The 19,606-nt window shown below is 45.9% G+C and overlaps 1 protein-coding gene across 3 annotated transcripts in view; it reads right to left on the reverse strand.

Annotated features, from left to right (window-relative positions):
- Nucleotides 1-234: 234 nt before the first annotated feature.
- PRKCH (protein kinase C eta) overlaps nt 235-19,606 on the reverse strand; it is a 120,397-nt gene continuing 101,025 nt past the window's right edge. For all 3 annotated transcript variants that reach the window (XM_052783456.1, XM_052783457.1, XM_052783458.1), the window contains exons 13-14: nt 2,654-2,797; nt 235-1,258 (exon numbers count right to left, since the gene is read on the reverse strand). In XM_052783456.1, coding sequence (XP_052639416.1) covers nt 1,112-1,258; nt 2,654-2,797 — 291 coding nt within the window. In that variant the 3' untranslated portion in view covers nt 235-1,111. The remainder of the gene's footprint in view (nt 1,259-2,653; nt 2,798-19,606) is intronic.

The raw sequence follows: 19,606 nt of genomic DNA on the forward strand, positions 1-19,606 counted from the left end.
CGCTGAAAAACTGTCTCAGTCTGCCTGTAGCAGAGGCTTGAGGCTGCAACTGATGGGAAGTGCCCTGTGAGTAACAAGCCCTTAAATCCAAACCAAAGCAAGTCACCCTGTTTCTTAGATAAGGTTTATCATTCTCATGAGAGAAAGTTGTCCTTTTGTGTTACCTGTTGGCCGACAACTCTGCTTTCAAGCAGTTTGCCAGCTCTGCGGCTCCCATCGCAATAATGCTACAAATTTAAGCGCTACCACTTTGGATCAAATTTTTAATGAGGCACTAAACCCACAAAAGGGGCTCTGTATAACATAATTAAATAGAATGGGCCTAAATAAACAGTAAAGTTTTACAAGTTACATTATAGTTGAAAACAGCTGGGAGGCAAAGAAAGGAGCATTGAAGATGCATGATGTAAAAAGGCATTTCACAGAATGCAAACACTAAAACTTTTCATATCGCACAAACAGTAAAACACTACGAGCACGTGACTTCCCTTTGATTTGGAAGAATCTGTGTGGGGCACAGGGCATTTGTTTTTTTCCTTCTGCTAGTCACCACAATGACATATTTCACATGGAAACCCAAACAGTGGCAAAGAGAGCCATTTGTCCTTCGGAAAGAAATAAATACTGCAGAAACAGGTAAAGTCAGTAGCAACATCTGGTTCGGTCACGCCATGGGATGCTGGATCATGGCTCCATAACACTGGACAGTGCTGTGACTCCTCAAAATAGTCTTGCAAACAATCAGAATTGTAACAAGTCTGTTTGGCTCAGAGCTGCAAGACACTTGTTTGTGCTCACGCCGACTCCTTGAATCCACTGCAAGCGGTGACATTCAGGCTGAGCCAACTAGCTCAGCATTCAATTCTCTGTCTGCATCAGCTACTCACAATATCATGTTTGTTCCACCCCTGTCAATATTTGATCCAAGAGCTGCATAAATCCAACAAACACAGGAAGGCTTCAATTTCACATTAAGGTAACGTTGACAGTGGTGCTGCTGTATCACGTAAAGTCAGTGCACTGTTACTCCTTGAGAATGAAATTCCTGGTAAACTTGGTTTTCATTTCATTTCCCCCCAGTCCTCTCAGCAGCCCTTCCCTAGAGCCATAGCTATTGCTGCAATTCTGGGCTTGTGAATGAAAAGTTTCTAAATTCATCTTGGTTTATCATTGGAAGAATTCCTTCTTCAATGGGAGTCAGAATGGGCTCCTCTTTTATAAAATCTGGATCAAAGTTGCTCACGTCATCTTTGGATTTCTGTCAAACAGAAAAGACAAAGGAAAGAGATGTCAAAAGTATGTATCATCTGCTTGATCCTCGCTCTGCATCTTTAGTCTAGTCTTGAGTGCAATAAACCATCGCTTCCATAACCCAGGCTGAGCTTACTGAAAGCTTTTTCTGGGGTTGGACTAGGAGCAGCTGAGTGCCCCCACAGAGCCTCTTACAGTGTAAACCCTTTTAGAGCCTCTGCAGGCTTCTGACAGGCAAACCCCTCTCTGATTTAACTGACACCACCTCTGATGCATTGCAGACGCGGCAGGGCAGGGCACATAAATCAGTTCCTTTCCTCAAGTGGCAGCACAGACCCAGCCATTCGAAGCAGTTATCAGCCGCGTTTCAAATTAGCTGACTCCACACAGTCCCTCCTTATCTGCAGAGTGTCTCAGCTGGGTTTTTGGGGGGCGTACACTCCTCTGTGTGCGAGCCATTAAACTTGCACAATAATGAATTACTGGGCCGTGGGAAGACAAATGGCTTGCCTCCAGGTGCTGGATTCCTTACTGCATGCCACAGAGTGGGACTGTTTACAATGCACACACACAAATGGGGTTTGTGGCACATTTTGACAAGGCGTGTGTTTTTCCTGCATCCTGAACAAGATGTTTTATTGACATTGAAGTCTAATGTTCCCAGATCCTGTCCAGCTCGTGGGGGACTGAGGAGGCTCCCTTAGCCTTTGATTCAGGTGAAGGAACAACACAAGAGCCTGATTCTGTACCCAGTGAGCTCCACAGAGCAGGACTGGGGTTGACCACTGCCACTATGAGTTTGCAGAGTGACCACAGCATGAGGCCAAGCCACTCCGAGTGACAATTCCAAAGGCAAGGAAGCCACAGAGACAACCTTGGAAAGGCTCTCCACGGACAGCATCCTTTGGGCTGTGTGGCACTACTGGGAAAACGGGCAACACTGTCCCCTCTGCAGCCTGTCTGCCATTTGACCCACTCAGCTGACGGTGGTTTGAGCAGGGAACACTGTGCTGGGTGCTATACAGACAGAGAGAGCCCACTTGTGAAGAGGTAGGTGGAGTGGTCAGAATGAGGATTACTTACCCTGTTTTATATTTGGGGCAAGGCAAAGGGTAGTTAGGTGCCTGATCTGCTGCAGCTGCTTTTACAAACCCACATCTTTTGGCTGAACCGCCTTTGAAAATCCAGCATGGAGGGGAAAAGTGACCTGTTCAACATCAGGTGGCCAACCAGCAGCCAAGTCAAGACCAGAGACCTCACCTCCTGGCTCCTGGGCCAGGGCTTTCATGTCAAGGTTGCCCTTCCTTCACCTCCTTTCCTGTCTCATGGGAATAAACCTGCTTAAAGAGCCCAGAAGAGAAAAAAACCAGGATCCCTTCACCCCACCCTCCTTCCCACGTACAATTCGGGGCCTGAACGGTGGCTCCATCTGACGCTGGTTCAGCAGGTCCCAGTCCAGATCTTTGAAGTAGGGGTGCCGCAGAATCGCGCTCTCACCGCCCAGCCCCAGGCTGCCCAGCCGCATGTTGGGGTTCTTCGTCATGAACTGCAAAACAAAAAGGGCTGTTTGTTTCCTCCCATCCGGCAGGGCCACGGGAGAGGGACCTATTAGCAGTTGCACAAAAGCTTGTCCTCAGCTTTCCTGTTGAACCCAGTTGCTGGCCAGACTTCTCAATTTCATTGTACTGGAACCGCATGCAAGGAACTTGACTCATTCTCTAGAGGAAGAAGTTGGGGTCTATTTCTCCCTAGTCCTTTTTCTTTTGGTCAAATCCTTGATTACCACAATAGAAAAGAAAGTTGAATTGCATTGTTTGCAACATTATGAATGTTGCACAGTGGTTTTGATGGTTATTTATTTCTGTATTAATTTCTCAGCAATACAAGCTCACTCTCAAATGCTGCTCACCAGCCAGCCAGGCTTTGGACTGGAGTCAGTCCTGAGCTGTGTCTTTTTCCTGAACCTCAGCCTGCTGAAGCGCAGCCAGAAGCCTACGCTTTCCTTCCTGTCATCTCAGGAAACAGAGGAAAATGAGCAAGCCGCTGGCTTTTAGAGCCCCCCAAGCCCTGAGCAGATGAGAGCAGACAGGTAACCGTCTCCTCTCTTGATGGCAAAACTCTTTTAGAGGATTCCTTTTTATAACATTTTTCCTCTGTTACCAGTGAAAAGAAATCTCAAACCTCAGCCAAAGTGCCCTGATTTTCCAGGGAGCTACGAGAAAAGCCGTACATCATGCACACGGCGCGAGAGGGCTCCGGCGGGTGCCCTTTAGGTCCCAACAAGAATGATGAAGTGTGAGTGCTGCGGACATTTCTTAAGGGGAAGGGAAATATCGGGGGAGGAGGGGAATCCTTTCCTCAGGCAGGAAAAGAGCTAGTTGGCTTGTTAATTTAGGATTATAGTTTTTAAATTCAGTAAAACCCAATCTTTCCCCTCCCCTCAAGTACTTCTAATTCATTAGAGAAATCAGGTTATGTTTAAACTGGGAAAACAGCCGCTTTTATTTGCCTATTGAAACAGCAGCATAAAGCAAGCTCCACTCTGGTGGAGGTGTCCAGACGATTTCCTCGAAGATGAAAGAGCATTATGTTTAGCAAATAGCTGAACCAGCCAAACCAGACAATCGGTCACTGTTTCGGGAATGACCAAGTCTGCTGCATCTCGGCAATAGGGAAATAAAAAGAAGGGGAGGTGCAGTGAGAGACCAACTTCATTCTGACTGTAGGAGCTTTTCAGAAGGTACAAATTCTTCTAGAACGGGCAGATAAAAGGTCTAGTCATTCCCTACCTAGAGAGAAGACGGGGAGAAGAAAGATGACTACCAGATTTCTTTTAGAAGTCTCCCCAATGCCCCATCCTGAGGGGGCTTCAGAGCCAAAGTAGATGGGGCATCTGCAGCTGAGACCTTGCAGGACCCCAGACTCTGCTGACATTAGCACAAAAACCCCAGCTCCAGCCTGACCTCCTGAGCCCTTCGAGGACGTGTACTGCCATGGGATTCCCTACGGTAGAACTGTTTTCCACCATTCCACCCAAAACATTAGTAGAAAGAGCTGCTGAGTGCATCCAGATTTGTAAGAGCAGTCACGAGAAGAGGAGCAAAGCTGACACGGCTCTCTGCAGCTGGGGTCTTTCCACGCTTCTCTGGCCTCTTCAGCCCTCAGTTATGCAGCATTTCCAGGGCCAGGCCCAAGGACAAGCAGAACTTCTCTGTCTCCCCAACCCTTTCAACCCGTTCTTCTCCCTTTTTACCAGCAGAACCCAAACACAATTTGTTTCCCAAGAGACTCTGCCCCAAAATTTCTGCGGGATACTGATCCCCAGACAACAGCTTGGTTTCCAAACAAGAAATGGGTCAAGCCAAAATCTCTGAGAGACCTGGTTCAGACAAGCCTTTGCAAGTCTTGAACTAAATTTCTTTGGTTTGCAAAACAGGCCAGAAATCTCCTGGCAGCCCCGTCTTTCTCTAGAAATTCCCTGCCCAGCTTCTTTGGCCCCACAGATGGATATCTGCACCTCACTAGCTCTTATTTGCATTGCTGGAACACCTAGAAAGCTCAAATAAGATCAGAGCTCGCTGGTGCTGGGAGTGGTATAGACCAAAACAGTCCAAAAAGACAAGACAAAAAGGAGAGAAGAGCTGGGAATAAGTCCCATGTCTCCTGGCTCCTGACCTACCGCTGCCTCCATTACACCAGGAAGCTTCTCCTAAATGTGGAGAGGAAAAAAAAAAAATCATGAAAGAAATAATCTCTGAAAAGAGCTGGTAACATGCTTTGCTTGGGTTCCCATTCACACTCAACCATATAAGACCAAAACCTAAACTGGACTGCCCATTCCCAGACCAGTTCAGAGCCCTAGGATATAAAAGTGTGTTTACATTCCTATTTGCTTGCTTTATTCCACATGATGCCAAAATTGCACCAAGTGAAGGCATCCGATGCAACAAGCTGAGAGCCAACGTAAATACATTCCTGGCTGCTTAAAACACCCATTTTGTCAGGACAATGAGGATTAGGCAAGGGCCATCCCTTGAGGTGGGCTGTTTTGAGCTCTGAAAAAGCGAAACATAACATACAAACCAAATGACTGTTCAAATTTGACCAGCCAGCTCCAATTTGAGCATGGGACCCACAGAGTGCAAAACCTTAGTTGGGTAACTCTAGGCACCGTCTACCCCGCACTGGGTGCCCAAAGGAGGCAGGAGGAGAGCGATGGCTTCAAATTCACCCGCTGCTGGAACACGTCGCCCTGGCTGGCTGCTGAGAGCGATGCTGGGCTGCCACAAAACCCCTCTGAATTAATCCTTGCCTCCAACAGGAGTGAGCTGACCTATGGGGGACCCGATCAAACAGTACCTTCCCCAGCTGTCAGGCATGAGCTCAGTGCTGCTGCCTCTCTTGCTCTGTAAAAACAGGGCTTTGAAGCACAAGGGTATCAAGGGCTGGAGCGACCCACCAGCACCATAAACCACTCCGGACACGTTTCTCTAAGCTTGTTTCCCAGATACTGTAAGCACCTAATGCAGGCTAGCAGGACCTTGAAAGTGAATATAAATCATGCACTCTACAGAGACTATCAACACACGAGGAGGCCTCCCTTTCATAGCAGTCAAACTCATACTTGTCTGCTTCAGCAAAAGGGTGGGATATAATTTCAAAGGACAGTCGGTCTCTTATCATTAACTTACATCCCTGATAAACGTATTGTACACTGCACTGAGACTTCTCAGTTGCATCTGCACATGGGAACTGGCACTGAAAATGTTGCCTTTGAACGGCATCATGCGGTACATGAAATATGGTCCCGTATTCTGGGCAGCTGCAGCATCCCGGCAGCTTACTTGGCCTGTGGATGTACACACATGTCTGCAGAAAGCTGACAGAAAACAAGATATTGGCCATTGCTGCTCCTCCCTGGTGAATTTTGGAGGCGGCAGGTCTGTCACAGCCTGGTGAAGGTGGGGTGTTTTCTCTGGGAAGCAGCTCCAGTCTTTATTTGGCAATTGGGCTGAAAAGCAGGCGTGCAGATCGTGACTCCAACAGAGACAGTATTGATGTTTTACACTGGAACAGAGTTACCTGCCTTACTGTGACAGGCATATAAAATTAAAGGATGAAATTTTTGAAGGCAGTTTCCACTAAAATGATAACTAACCCCCTCAAACACTATCGGAATTCACTAGGAATTATTGCACTGACAAAAAATGGATGCAGTTTTAGTTTGTGTTGTCCAGTATGTCAGGAAAAAACAAAAGATTATAATGACTTCTAAAAGGCTCAAGAGCCCATGAATCCTTCTCTTTCTCCCTCTCTGCCTTAGGCAGTACTGACATTTCTCCGCTGCAACAGGGTAGCATCTGACGGCCAGTCTCATGCCGCCTCTGCTATCTGATGGCACTTCTAGCAAAGCAAACAAAGAACTTGGGATTTCTAAGGAACTTAATTACAAGCTCAGCCTTCATCTCTGAAATAAGTAGCTGGAGCCCATACCCATGTCTCTGGCCATATAAGAGGAATTTCTGCAGCAGGAGGGGTAAAGCTGAGTGCCCAGAGCACACAGATGCTGCCCTCTGCACACATGCAGGCTGCGCAGGGGGAAGGTTTTCAGAAGTGCAGCTAATCTTTCACTTGATCCCTTCAACTGCATTCAGAAACGGCTAGAAAATGTCTTACGAAGTGTTGGCAGTTCCTGGCATCCACGGGAAGGCCAGAGTTTGACTCTTGCTTCATAGGTTGGACAGCACTAAATGTCCTTCCAAGTACAACCCTCTAATGTTCTTGAAAGTGATGAGAGAAGATGTTCAGCAGAAAGTTTTTTGTGACAAAATGTCATCTCCTAATGTTTATTGAGTATCTTTAATTTTGCATGATAATCCAGAATCCAGCACGAATCTCAACCTCTGGCACACAGCGCTCAGTGAAGAAACACAGAGAAAAAAAATTCAACAGTAACAACAACAAGGCAAACAAGAGATGTTCCTGAACAAAAAGAAACACGTAATCACCCAAATCCAAGATGCCTCCCAGGAAAACCAATAGCAAGACCACCAATCTTAAACCTGAACCAGGCCATCAAGCCCTTGCTCTGTGATCACATCCAACCATGGGGAATTATCCCATTCCTGGTGTAAAGAGCCCCTTGGGAGCATCCTCAGACTGGGTCCCTTTGGGCTACACCAGTTTGCCGAGCAGCAAACTCAAGCGAGGCGCTCGCTGACCTCAGCTAACCCTCTCAGCAGCATCACAGCCAAAACCAGCAGCTGGAATGAGCCAAAAACATGACTTCACAAGATCATTTGAAAACATTTACTGAAAGAAAACGCAGCAAGCCATGACAAGAAATTAAAAGCTGGAGATTAGTCCACAGAGGGCCCGTGAAGTTACAAGGAAAAAATGCAGACATAGCAGTGCCAACCATTAGGAAAAAATCTGCGTCAGCCCTGGGAGCTCAGCCCGCGAGCAGGTGAGGGAGAGCAGGGGACCCGCGCCAGTCCTCCCCTTCACCCACTACATGGCTCGGACTGTGCTGGGAAGGGCTCCAGGTCTCCCAGTCTGCTGGGCAAGGCTGTACTAGACTTCTCTGGTGCTGCTCACATGCAGCATTGCAAATTCTGTCTCAAGAGGCTGAGTTTGGAAATCAGTCAGCCTGGAAGTCTGTGAGGGGATGTTTGCACAAAACAGATGTTTCCAAGCATTAATTCCATTGAATTTGTAAGTTCCCTTTCTTAATACTGGAATCCCTGATAGGTTTTACGTAACTCGTGTATGTGCTATTTGCATCAGGATAATTAATTTCATATCACAGTGACTAGATTACGTGAAATTGCATCATGTTTTAGGAAAACACTAACAAGCCCAGACCCCTTCACAGAAGTAATGCACTTCAGGAAGAGGAATACAACTTCCTGCTCAGCCATTCCCTTCACATTGTCAGCCATCTGGACGAGGAAGAAATCATTATTTCTTTAATACAAAGGAAGTCTTAGACGCACCAGCTCCCATCAGGACTCTGTTGCCCTGGGTAGGGCACATTTACCTGGTAAGAGAAAGCCTGTGCCCCTGAGCAGCTCATCTTTCAAATGCAAGTGTATGGCAGAGATAGCGGCTCTCCCCATCTTACAGGCAGGGAACAGAGACCCAGAGAAATGCATCGCTTTATTTTGCCAGGAGCCCAAGGGTAGCCTGTCACAGATACGACAGCAGACCCTCAGTCTCACCTCCCCTCCATCACACCACGTGCCTCAGAGGACCCCTATTAGGGATTCTGCCAATGCAATAGTCAAGCCCAAACTGTTAAAGGAAAGCAAGGTTTCCCTGTTCGTGGTATTAACATTTCCTGCCTGTTGGTGTTTCTCCCATGTTGCTACCAAAGTGAAAAGCAGCAGCAGTACAGATTAACGCCCCACAGCCTCCCCTCTAGTAATGAGGGAGAGCGGGGAGATCGGGAGATACCCAACATGCTCGTCTTCATTAAGATTCATGAGCTAAACTAACAGGCCAGAAATTAACTCAAAAGGAAATAAGATTTCTCAAAGATCTATTTGATCTCAGACAAAAGGGAATCGTTATATAAATAGAGCAATTACTCTAATTAAGGCTTCTCTCCATGAATCTCTCGACTGAATGCTGCAGTTGCCGAAAACAGTTTGGCCGCCTATTATGTAAGGCAAACAAACCTGCAGTCTGGGGTTTCATTAGCCTTCATCCACCCCTAAACAAAGGAGAAGAAAGATGGCTCTATGGCTCTGTCTGTTAATGTCTGTATTATTTTTAATGATTGGAAGCCAGGAGGGATTAGCATAGCAGAGAGACTTTTTTTCTTTTTTTAATTTTAAATCAAAAGCTGCTCGTTTTGAGCCATTCTTGTCTTTTGCTCTCTTGGGCAAGGCTCCCATCACCCTCCATCACAGTCCTGCCGGTGCGATGCTCATAAGCGTGCCTCGCTTCCCCATACAAGAGCAATCCAGGGCTCAGACACACAAGCGGGTTACAGCGAGTGAGGGAGTCAGCACAGCCCGATTTCACTAAATGGTGTCAGGGGAAGCTCCATGGCCCTGGGAGCAGGGTGGTCGGAGAGCTCTCCCATGGAATTCCTTGTACTTACGGCAGCTCAGCTGGTGCCTGGTAACTTAAACTGCAGCGATGTGGCTGTGGGTGTGAGCCAGGCGCTTGGGAGCCCGAGTCCTACTGACCTTCAGTGAGGATCGTGCTGCTGAGAATAGGACTTGGAGTCATTGCGGCTCTCTCAAATGCTACCTCCGTTTTACACGGGGGATTTGCTCTGATTGCGGCCATTAGAGGCCACGTGGCGTTTCAGCTTCCTACCCTGCACGCAGCGGGATCGATTACTAAAGGCCCTGATTTGTACCAGTGCAATCCATCGTGGTGCTGAGCCAGAATGCGACCCACGCAGGTACAGGGTGCTTCTATCGTCATGCTGGGGTCCTGGCTACAGAAAACTGTGAGCAGGTGAAATCCTTCAGTGTAGAGAAGGTCCAGTGAGTGCAGTGCCAGGGCTCAGAAGTACAAGGCTGCCCTGAAAGCATTTTAAGGAGGAGGGGAGGAAGAAAGAGAGTGTGAGATCTCTGTGATTTCCTTTTCCAGATAAAAAACAAATGGGAAGGGAGATAAAAAACAGTCTTCCAGCCCTGCTCCTAAAAGCCATAAGACTTTAACAATAAGCATGACAGCAGTCACATGTTTAATGTGCCAGCCGCAGGCAAGAAGGACAAAATGTCAGTGCAGTGGATATTAAGCAGATAAATTTGATCTCGCTTTTCCCTAGTGCAGAAATGGCTGCTCGATGCTGCCCAGTCAAAGCTCGAGGGAACAAGAAGGATTAACTGTATTGCAAACAGTGCTGAGCAAGAGAGACTAGCAAAATAAACCAAGGTAGACAGAGCAACTCACGTGTGGAATAGACACGTCAGGCTCCAAATCTCCAGGTGGTGTAAACTGATGTAACTTTGCTGACTATCACCAGGAGAGAACTTGGCACAAAATATGGGAGTTAAATGTTGTCTGAATAGCTACAAACTTCCTTGCTGTGCTGAAATCTACCTGTTTCCCTGCCTCTCCCCACTCATCAATACTAATGCAGAATGAAAAGGCCACAAGTATCAAATGCATATTAGCCCCTGATGATAGCTAGTGATTTTTGACACTTGTGCCTTTGGTACTCCTGTAATAAGTAATAATAAACAGAAATTAACTTTAGTCATTAGATAAATGGAATATTTAACATAGGGGTTTTGGTCAAGATGTCACTCCAGAGATCTGTGTTTTCAGAACTGATGAGTCAGCCCCAGTTCCCACGTGGGTCACCAGCTGCACAGGCTGCTCAGGCAGTATCAAACTCCAGCTGCTGTTTTTAAATTACCCCAGTTGGACTATAGGTACAACATGGGGATATGCAGGTCAATTACTAAATCAATACATCAATCAGAGTAACACAAACATGGAGGGAGAATGAGCATCGCGCTTACTAACAGACTGGGGGCATGATCCCACTCTAATTTTAAGCAGTGGTAAAATCTCCCTAGGGTTGCATGGGAAAACAATTAATCCTTTTCTGATAGTCTTGTCAAGAGGAACTGGGAATCTATTACACAACCCTGGGTGGCCTATTTACATAGGGTCAAGTACAAAGGGGACTAAAGTGCCCCAGACAAATCTGTAAGGGCCAATTAAGGGGAAAAAAAAAAAATCACAGGAAAATACTTCAAAGGAACTTTTTTGTGGTCTTAGTTATATTTATTTCTATTCTTTTAATTTTAAAGTTCCTGAAAAGACACAGCAGGTCAGAAAGTTCAAAGCTAGAAGGACAAGTAAGACCTACGGCCCTGAATAGCTTGGACATTTGGAGATTTGTTACCCCTGGAGCAGTGCTGAGACCTCCCAGTTAGATGGGCTGGCCCCCTCCACTGGAAGCTGCACAGCAAGAGCTGGTCCCATCATTCAGCAGTCATCCCCATCTCCAGGTCGGACCCAGGTTCTGAAGGGAATCCTTGGGCCTTCCCCCAAGATTGGATTTTATTGGACTTCACCAAAACACCTTTGATGGTCTGTAATCACACTGTTTAACTGTGGCAGAGCTGAGAAGTGAGCCCAGGCCACAAGGCTTAGGCTCGGCAACGGGAATCGCTTCTTCCCGAGCACCTAGAGAAAAAGAAGAGGAGGAAGACAAAGTTGGCACAATGAATGCTCCTTCACTTTTTTCCCCATTCCTGGCAGGAAAGAGGAGGATGAGTCACACCTGACATTACAATAGGCAGGGTTTGGAGCTTTTGTTATGAAGCAAATCTGAGCCTGCACCCTGTGGACTTAAACGTTTAAGAAGCTAGTGTCAGCCTATTGGAAAGGGAAAGGTAAAAGACCTAATGACTGCCTCAAGACGAATTTGGCCTTGGCAAGCTATATAGAGATGGCTTTAGTTTTCTTTCACGATGTATTATTCAGAAGCATGGGTCTATTACTGTGGGGAAGAGGAGCACTTCAGAAAGGGGTGTGATCAATCAACAGAAGAGATTAAAATCACCGGGGAAAGCTGTTTGTTGTTTGAGAATTAGGAGGTGAAGAGTAAGACACAGCATGTTACAGAGATGGAAATGCAAGCTCAGGCAAAAGAGGTAAGAAGGCAATCTGTGGTGGAGCACAGCCTTCTCACTTCACCACAGTGTATGTTTATGGCAAAAACGGTCTAGATGAGAGATCATTTAAAACTGCAGAACTCCTTCCCAGTTGGGAAACGACAGGCTCCAGAGTCCTGCTTTTGCCAGAGAGGCTCTGGAGCCAACCAGGAAATGCAGGATGAAAGCGTTTCTAAAAAACAAAATAAAGGAAAAATGTGTACACAGATCCAGCATAGAGCTTCACAGAGAGATTTAAATATCAGCCTCACTCTGACAGCCAGAGCTTAATCAAGTTGTGCAAGAGGATTTATGGAGTCTGCCAACTCTGAAGAGATGCCAAGGAGAATAATTTATCAGCATATTTGAAGGCATTTTTAATATCTATCTGCCTTTGTTAGCAGGCTCCTCAGCTCTGAGGATAAAGCGATGAGCTCATCTAGTTCCCTCTTTAATTTCAGTGGGTCCACCATTGTGTTGTTGCTTTTCCTTTTAATCTTTGTCTAAAGAATACTCCCAGTATCTGGTTCATTCAGAAACAAGTTCATTCTGGCTATTCCAGCACTGCATGTGAAACAGATTATCTTGCCTTTTTCTGTCTGTTGGAAAGAAGGAACCTGGCCCAGATCTGCAGGATGCAAGTGCAAAGGAGAGACATGCGCCTTGTGTAGAGTGATGTAAAGGAAACATAGGCAACCTTGCACCATCAGCATCTGGCTGCCTCGTTTCACACCTCGTAAGTGTTCAGGAGAGGACTGGTGTCCTGGTTTCGGCTGGAATAAAGTTAATTTTCTTCCTAGTAGCTGGTATAGTGCTGTGTTTTGGATTCAGGATGAGAATAATGTTGGTAACACACTGATGTTTTAGTTGTTGCTAAGCAGTGTTTACACTATGTCAAGGACTTTTCAGCTGCTCACACTGCCCTGCCAGCAAGAAGGCTGGAGGGGCACAAGAAGCTTGGAGGGGACACAGCAAGGATAGCTGACCCAAACAAGCCAGAGGGGTATTCCATACCATATTACATCATGGTCAGTACATAAACTGGGGGAGTTGGCCAGGGGGCACCATGGCTCAGGGATTGGCTGGGCATTGGTCAACAGGTGGTGAGCAATTGTATTGTGAATCACTTGTTTTGTATATTCTATTATTATTATTATTTTCCCTTCCTTTTCTGTCCTATTAAACCGTCTTTATCTCAACCCACAAGTTTTACTTTTTTTTTTCCCCTGATTCTCTCCCCCATCCCATTGGGTGGGGGGGGAGGGAGTGAGTGGCTGCGTGGTGCTTAGTTGCTGGCTGGGGTTAAACCATGGCAACTGGAAAGCACAAACACAGGGGTTTGGTCTAGCTCACACAGTGACCAAACTGAACCGCCCAGGACTTACGGAAAAGGCAAGGCACAAGCGCCGCAGGAAGCACATACGTGTTGCGCTTAGATGTGCCAAGCAAAGCACAGCCCAGGTATTTTGGAGCATGTGTTGCTTGCTGTAGCATGCAGGGAGGATGCAGACACCTCTGAGCTGATGACAGCTAGTTCTGACCTCCCAGTATCCAGGGGTGTTGGAACCCAAGCAAGTGCAGTGTATGAAAAGAACCAACTTCTCCGAAGAACAGTTCAGAGGATCTCACCCTCTGTGCTGATGTTCAGGGTAAGCAGCTGCAGCGAGTAGGCAACTTGGACCATCCACATCTCTCCTGACCTTACATGTCCTCGCCAGCAGTCCAAAATCAGCCCTTTCCCATCCACTCCTCTGTCACCGCAGACTGTGCGCTTTGATTACATTAAAAAATCTGCCTCTAAGTCTTTCTGCTGTGAAAACCTTGGCCTCTGACTTCTCTCCTCATTAATGGCATTTTCAAGTTGCTTACAGTGACAGGGCCAGTCTGGTTCAGCGCAGAGCACTCACCATCCAGAAAGCCTTTCTGAAAATAAGCCGCAGCACGTGCAAAAGGGGTCCTCGCTGAGGGTTTGGGCAATCATGGTGGCATCCCCTTAGGATGGGTAGTTTACTCCTCCTGCAGCACAGCTCAGCGTTCCCTTTTCTTTCTCTCCTTCAGCTGGGCCTGGGTGGAGTGCCCTAGGGAAATTTCTTTTCTCTCTCTCTCCAATCTTCTTTCTTCTCAGCCCATTATGGTAAGTGCACGCAGCACAGCCTGAGTCTCTAAGGGCTCTGCTGGAGCTGTTATCCTGTATCCAGCCAGACTGCACTGCTCTGTGCTTCGACCACATGGGCCATTAGAAGTTCCTCAGCATTTCTTTGGAATGGCAAGAAATAACCACTGAAACCCTGTACTCCCCGGGGAGTCCTGCATTTAACTCACACACACATAATAATCAAATTTTTCTCTCATTAGGAGCCATCACTCAGGATTGGGGCTCGTTTTCTCCAGAAGGAGAGGTGGAAGAAGGTACCCTTCAGATTTAGTTTTTCCTCATCTAGTATCGCCTGGAAATTTAGGGAAGAAGAAAACCCTAACATACACACACACACACACACTTTCCCAACTCCTACCTAACTTATTTCTATGCATACATATGGATACACAAAGCATTTCTACAATTCACTGTCAGTGCCCTCTAACTTAACCTCTTGTTTTAAGGTAGAATTAGGCCACATTTTGAAATAATATCCACAGGCTTCCCCCCATCAACTCAAGAGAAGTTGCTGGTGGAGTAATACACTACTCATTATAGCACCTTGTGGGGAAGTCTCTTGTGTCTGATGGTCACCCTGGTGACTGAGGGACTAAGGCAGCCTCATATTCACTCTTCTGGGCAGCAAAGGAATGACAAACTTCTGTAGAAAGTTTTGAGTGGCTTTTTTAATTAACAAGATGAAAATTGGCCAAGCTGTTGCGGAAGGGTCGCCATACCTCTTTCCCGCTGAAGATGAAGTGGCTGCTTGCCGTCTGCACTGCAACATTCCTGAGCCCTTTTCTTGCTCTCCAGAAAAACCTGTGTGCGCTGCCTCCTAGCAAAGGGGGATAAGTTACACTGCCAGCAAGCCCTCGATATTGAATACTACTGTGTGTGCTAGCTGTACAAACAAGGCAAAAAACCTAAGGAACTAACTGAAAAGCCCTAGCTTCTGTGTTTTGGTCTGTGACATGGGCTCACAGGAACGGGAGAAGAGGATTTTCCTTTCTAAATCAGGATTTTTTTGACTTCTAGATCAGACTTCAAGGCTGTCTGGAGGCAAAGGGGATTTAAACCGTGGCACGTTTAACCATTCTCCCTCTGGCTGCTCTCAAGAGCCATGCAAGCTCCCTCCTGGCTGCTGGCAGAAGCTGGGAAGGAAATTCCAACTCCCTCACCTTGTGCTCCAACAGCCAAAAATGAGTCCATAAAGCACAGGTCATCAGAGCAGGACCTGGCTCCTGCTGACCCACAGAGCATCATTATTCCTGCAGCTGAGTTTGAAGCACTAATACCCAGACACAACAGCCCCTTGATGTTAATGTGGCAGAGCAAAGGGCATTTTAAGCAAGTCTGCAAGAACAAAGTCTAAAGGAGGATGGGGACGTGGTGGTGGGTGGGGGTGTTAGACATCAGTGGTGTTGTCGGGGCACAGAGAGCACCAGGGTATCCGGAGGGGGGAACTGAACCCTGACACGAAGTGGCAGAGTTCATTAAACCACAGTATTTGCTTTTTGAGTCAGCGTCACTTCCAGGCTATTGTTCTCTAGAAAAACAGATCAACTTCAAGTTTTTCTTTTGCATCCCTGGCACTGTATTGCTGACATAATTTTTCTCCGAGATATGGGTCATGTTTGCTCTCAGCGCTCCCTCACCTTTCAATCCCTCTCTCTCTTCGCAAAAATCCACTGGCATTTGGATTCCCCGTGCTGTTCCACCTGTGCTGGGCAGGAGTGCAAGCTGCTAAAACCACAGCCAATTTCCTCTGCACCTTCCTCTTTTCTTGCCTGGTGTTTATTTTGCACATGAAAACCACTTGGAAGGGGACATAACCATTTTTGCTCAGTCTTTTAACTCCAGTAGTGTCTTCTTCAAAATGCATGTTTTTAACCAGCTGGAGGGAGAACAGGCTTTATTCTCATTTTTGTCCCCAAAATACGCAGCTACAGGCAAGGCTGCCCAAGCCTCACTTTTGGAGGAAGCATTTCAGCTAGGCCAGAAGTGTTTAAGAGCTCACATTAAGACTGGAGTTTGGCATAGAAATGCCAAGAGACACCCTCAGCTTCAGCAGACCCGGCTGTGACAGTAGTTCAGAAATCCAGGGTGCAGAAGGCGGAGCGATGCTAACACTTCCCTGGGGAGATGCTGCTTTCTAGCCCCTGCATTACCTGGCTCTGAGAGTGAAAACATCTAAGCTGCAATTGCTCAACCAAGTTTCCAAGCCTTTGGGCCAACCATTGCTACTTAAGATCATCAGTCCATGTAGAGACTCAATAGGCTTAGCCCTTCTCTCCTCATCTGAAACCAGACTTGGAAAGGAAAATCCCTGCAGCTTTCCCTGTGAATTTGCTTCCCATTACGCCATTGACTTTTGAGACCCGATTTTCACTGTGTCCCTTCATTCTCCCCTCCAACTAAGCCTGACTGTGAGCAAGACAGCGTGATTGAATTGCATTTGAGAAAGTCATACATGAAGCAAGTGAAACACGCTGCCAAAATACTGCCCCGCTTATGGGAAACGAGAGGATTGTATTTCATTTTGCACTTCACTCAGCTGAATCCCAAAGCCTCTGGCTGCCCGGAAAGCCACCCCCTTTGCTCAAGCACTTTTTGCTAGTGACAATTTACAAATTCAGAACATGGACATGCTGTAACAAAGCAAACTCCAGCTGCACTCTCACTGTAAAAGATACGGTGCAGCAGTCTCTGCTCTCTGCATGCTCACAAAGTTTCTCTTTCACAGTCTCTTTATCATCAGACACTGGTGACTACTCTGTCAGCTGATGGCAAAGAGTATTTGAAAGAATTTCTTTTACAGACACAAAGCCGATAGCTCCTTTGGCATAAACTCCTTGACTGCATTCAGGTAGAGCTATGGAGAAACCTTTTTGGGGGGGAATCAAAATCAAAGCAAAACTTATGTTTAGAATGAGCTGAAGCGGTCTGAATCCATTCAGCAGCAAGACTCCTTTTTTGCACTTTTTTTACTCCCTCAAGCAAATCCATGCCCAGTTCAACTTGCTCACGCAAGCAGGGGAGACCTCATTTTGAGTCCTCCCCGCCTGACTTGAACCATCAATACCTAAATTCAGCAGTGACAGACTCAGATGGGGCAGGGTATACGAATGAAATTTCCTACTTCCCTCCCCTGGGAGTATTGACTCCAGCAAAATCCTGCTGATTTACACTGATTTAACTCTACCCTACTCTTTCCCCAGTTCTTAAGGGAAAATATCAAGGACAAAAAAACATTAAAAAGAGAAATAGATAAAAACTTTTTCTAGAGCACAAATATTTCTGCTTTCAATTCTGAACAAGGTCCCAGGGCATCAAGATTGTTTTTGTTTTCCTTGGTACCAGTGCTCAAAACCACCCAGGAACACCCAGTGACCGAAATGAGGTCCTAAGGACGTATTTTGGTTATTATCAGGAAACTGCGAAGATGAACAGGATGCAACCTTCAGAAATCGGGTGGTTTCTGATGGGGTGAAATTGGTGAAGCACAATTACGGTAAACAAAACCAAACCAAAATAACAGCATCCATGAAATGGGTCCTAAAACCTATTATCCTTGTTTACAATGAAGGTCTTCATGAAGGCAAATGCATTGAGGGCTTTCTAAACCCAGATGTATCCATTTGTGGAGCATCTCTAAGCACCTACACCTAATTGCATCTTCCTAGCAGAAGAATTTGATTTTCATTTCACAGCTTTGTACCACTCAAGACTAAGCAAATTCTCACTAGTCCTGTCCAAGGTTAGTGGCCAGAACTTTTGAGTGAGGGGATAATCCAGTTAAGGCTATTAAGGCCTTAGCCTGCAATACAAGAGACCCCAGGTTTAATTCCCTGGTCCTTCATAGGCTTCCCATGCCATGTAATTACTTATAATCATTTATGTCACTGCAGTAGTTGAGTGCTCCGATTTTCCAGAGCTCTTAATATCATGGGTTCGAAAGCACTGTCACAGCTGTAAATCAGGGAGCTCGAGTTCTCTTTTTCTTGGAGGTAAACACAGTAGTGATTAGAAGATGCTCACATAGTAATAATGCCGTATTTAAGAGAAATAATACTAGCATCAGAAGTCTGTGAGAAAAAAATCTACATATTTAGCAGCTAGAAGATCTACTGTCTTCCTTCATAAAATAGCCACAAGGGAACAAAAAAGCCAGTTTCACCACTCTGTGTTATACTGACAGCTAAAAATACTGACCAAACATTATCAGTACACTGCAAACATAATACCTCAGCAGTGATATTTGTTATCATTCAAAAGAAATCAAAGTGTGTGGGTTTTTCTGTTTTATCTAGAGACCCAGACAATCTCATGACAGGATGTTTCCTTCCCATTAAAGCCAACATGCTCTGATGCCTCTAAAAACTCAGCATAAGAAAGGGAAGAGGAAATGAGGAGCTCTTCTAGTGAATGGCTCTTGATCCCAAGAGCAGCTACTGTGAAGTTGCAGAAATTCAGGCTGTAGCCAACCATCAGTGTTGTAAAATACAATACAAAAGTCACCTCCAGGTAGCAGCCACCCAGGGAACAGAAACACTGAAAAACTGAAGGTCCAATAAAAATTTCAGTTGCAACTTCCCCCTAGTTGACCACAAGGCTCTTGGTTAATGCCCTAAATTTCAGCCTTTTTCCCCAAGCAGACATAGTATAGCACTTCTCTCGAGCAATGCATGTGCATTTCAGAGAGGCAGTTTTGCCTTTGTTTGGGTTTCACCAGCAACACATGATAAGCAGACAAGCAGAGTGGCTGGAGAGAAGACCTTTTTCAGGCAAGCAACCAGCAATTCCTAAGTTGACTGTGCAGTTTTGGAGACACTCGGTCGATCTCTATTTATATTGTTAGCTCCCTCCTCAATTCTGGCCCTCTTTCTCCAGTGCCTTTCAGCATGCTGCTTGCCCGTTAATCACAGAAGGGACCCACTCTTAAAAGTTGGGCTCTGAACATGGGCTAGAGCAGCCCAGGGTGACAGCAGCTTGCACTGGCTGTTTCTATGAGGTTCCTATCAGAATTAGGAATATAAGCATTTTGTCAAGAGGCTAAAACACAAATCATATTTTATTATACCCTGAAATTCCTGTTACGATGAGAATCTATCTGACCACACTTTACCTCCATCTCATACTTATGCAAGATACCTGCAACAAATCCACTCTGCTATTACTTGTCACTGCAGAAGAGGAATTAGCTCAGGCATTCAGGAGTCTCAACCCAACAACATGAATGCTGCTCCAGAAGCTGCAATGAGTCTGAACTTCACTTTTTATTTTAAATATGTTGCAGGTTATTTCCAAAACCCAAGAGGGCCTTCAGCATAACAAATGATCACTGCTGAGCACAACCTGTGATTTCAAAGGACAACCCTTTGCTCCTCAATAAGTGGATTTTATTCTCAGTTGATTTCTGTGGAATTTATTAGGTACCTTTTCAGCTACAGAAAGTAGTTGCTCAGTTCATATAGAACAGAAACCTTTCAGCAGAAAAATTCCAGACTCTACTGAAGATCTGATGAAAACAAATTCTCCTCTTTCCTTTAAATGGTCCCATCATTCATTACCCCATGTCTTTGAGTCA

This window comes from Harpia harpyja, chromosome 3 (assembly GCF_026419915.1).
Source record: "Harpia harpyja isolate bHarHar1 chromosome 3, bHarHar1 primary haplotype, whole genome shotgun sequence".
NCBI classification, from domain to species: domain Eukaryota; kingdom Metazoa; phylum Chordata; class Aves; order Accipitriformes; family Accipitridae; genus Harpia; species Harpia harpyja.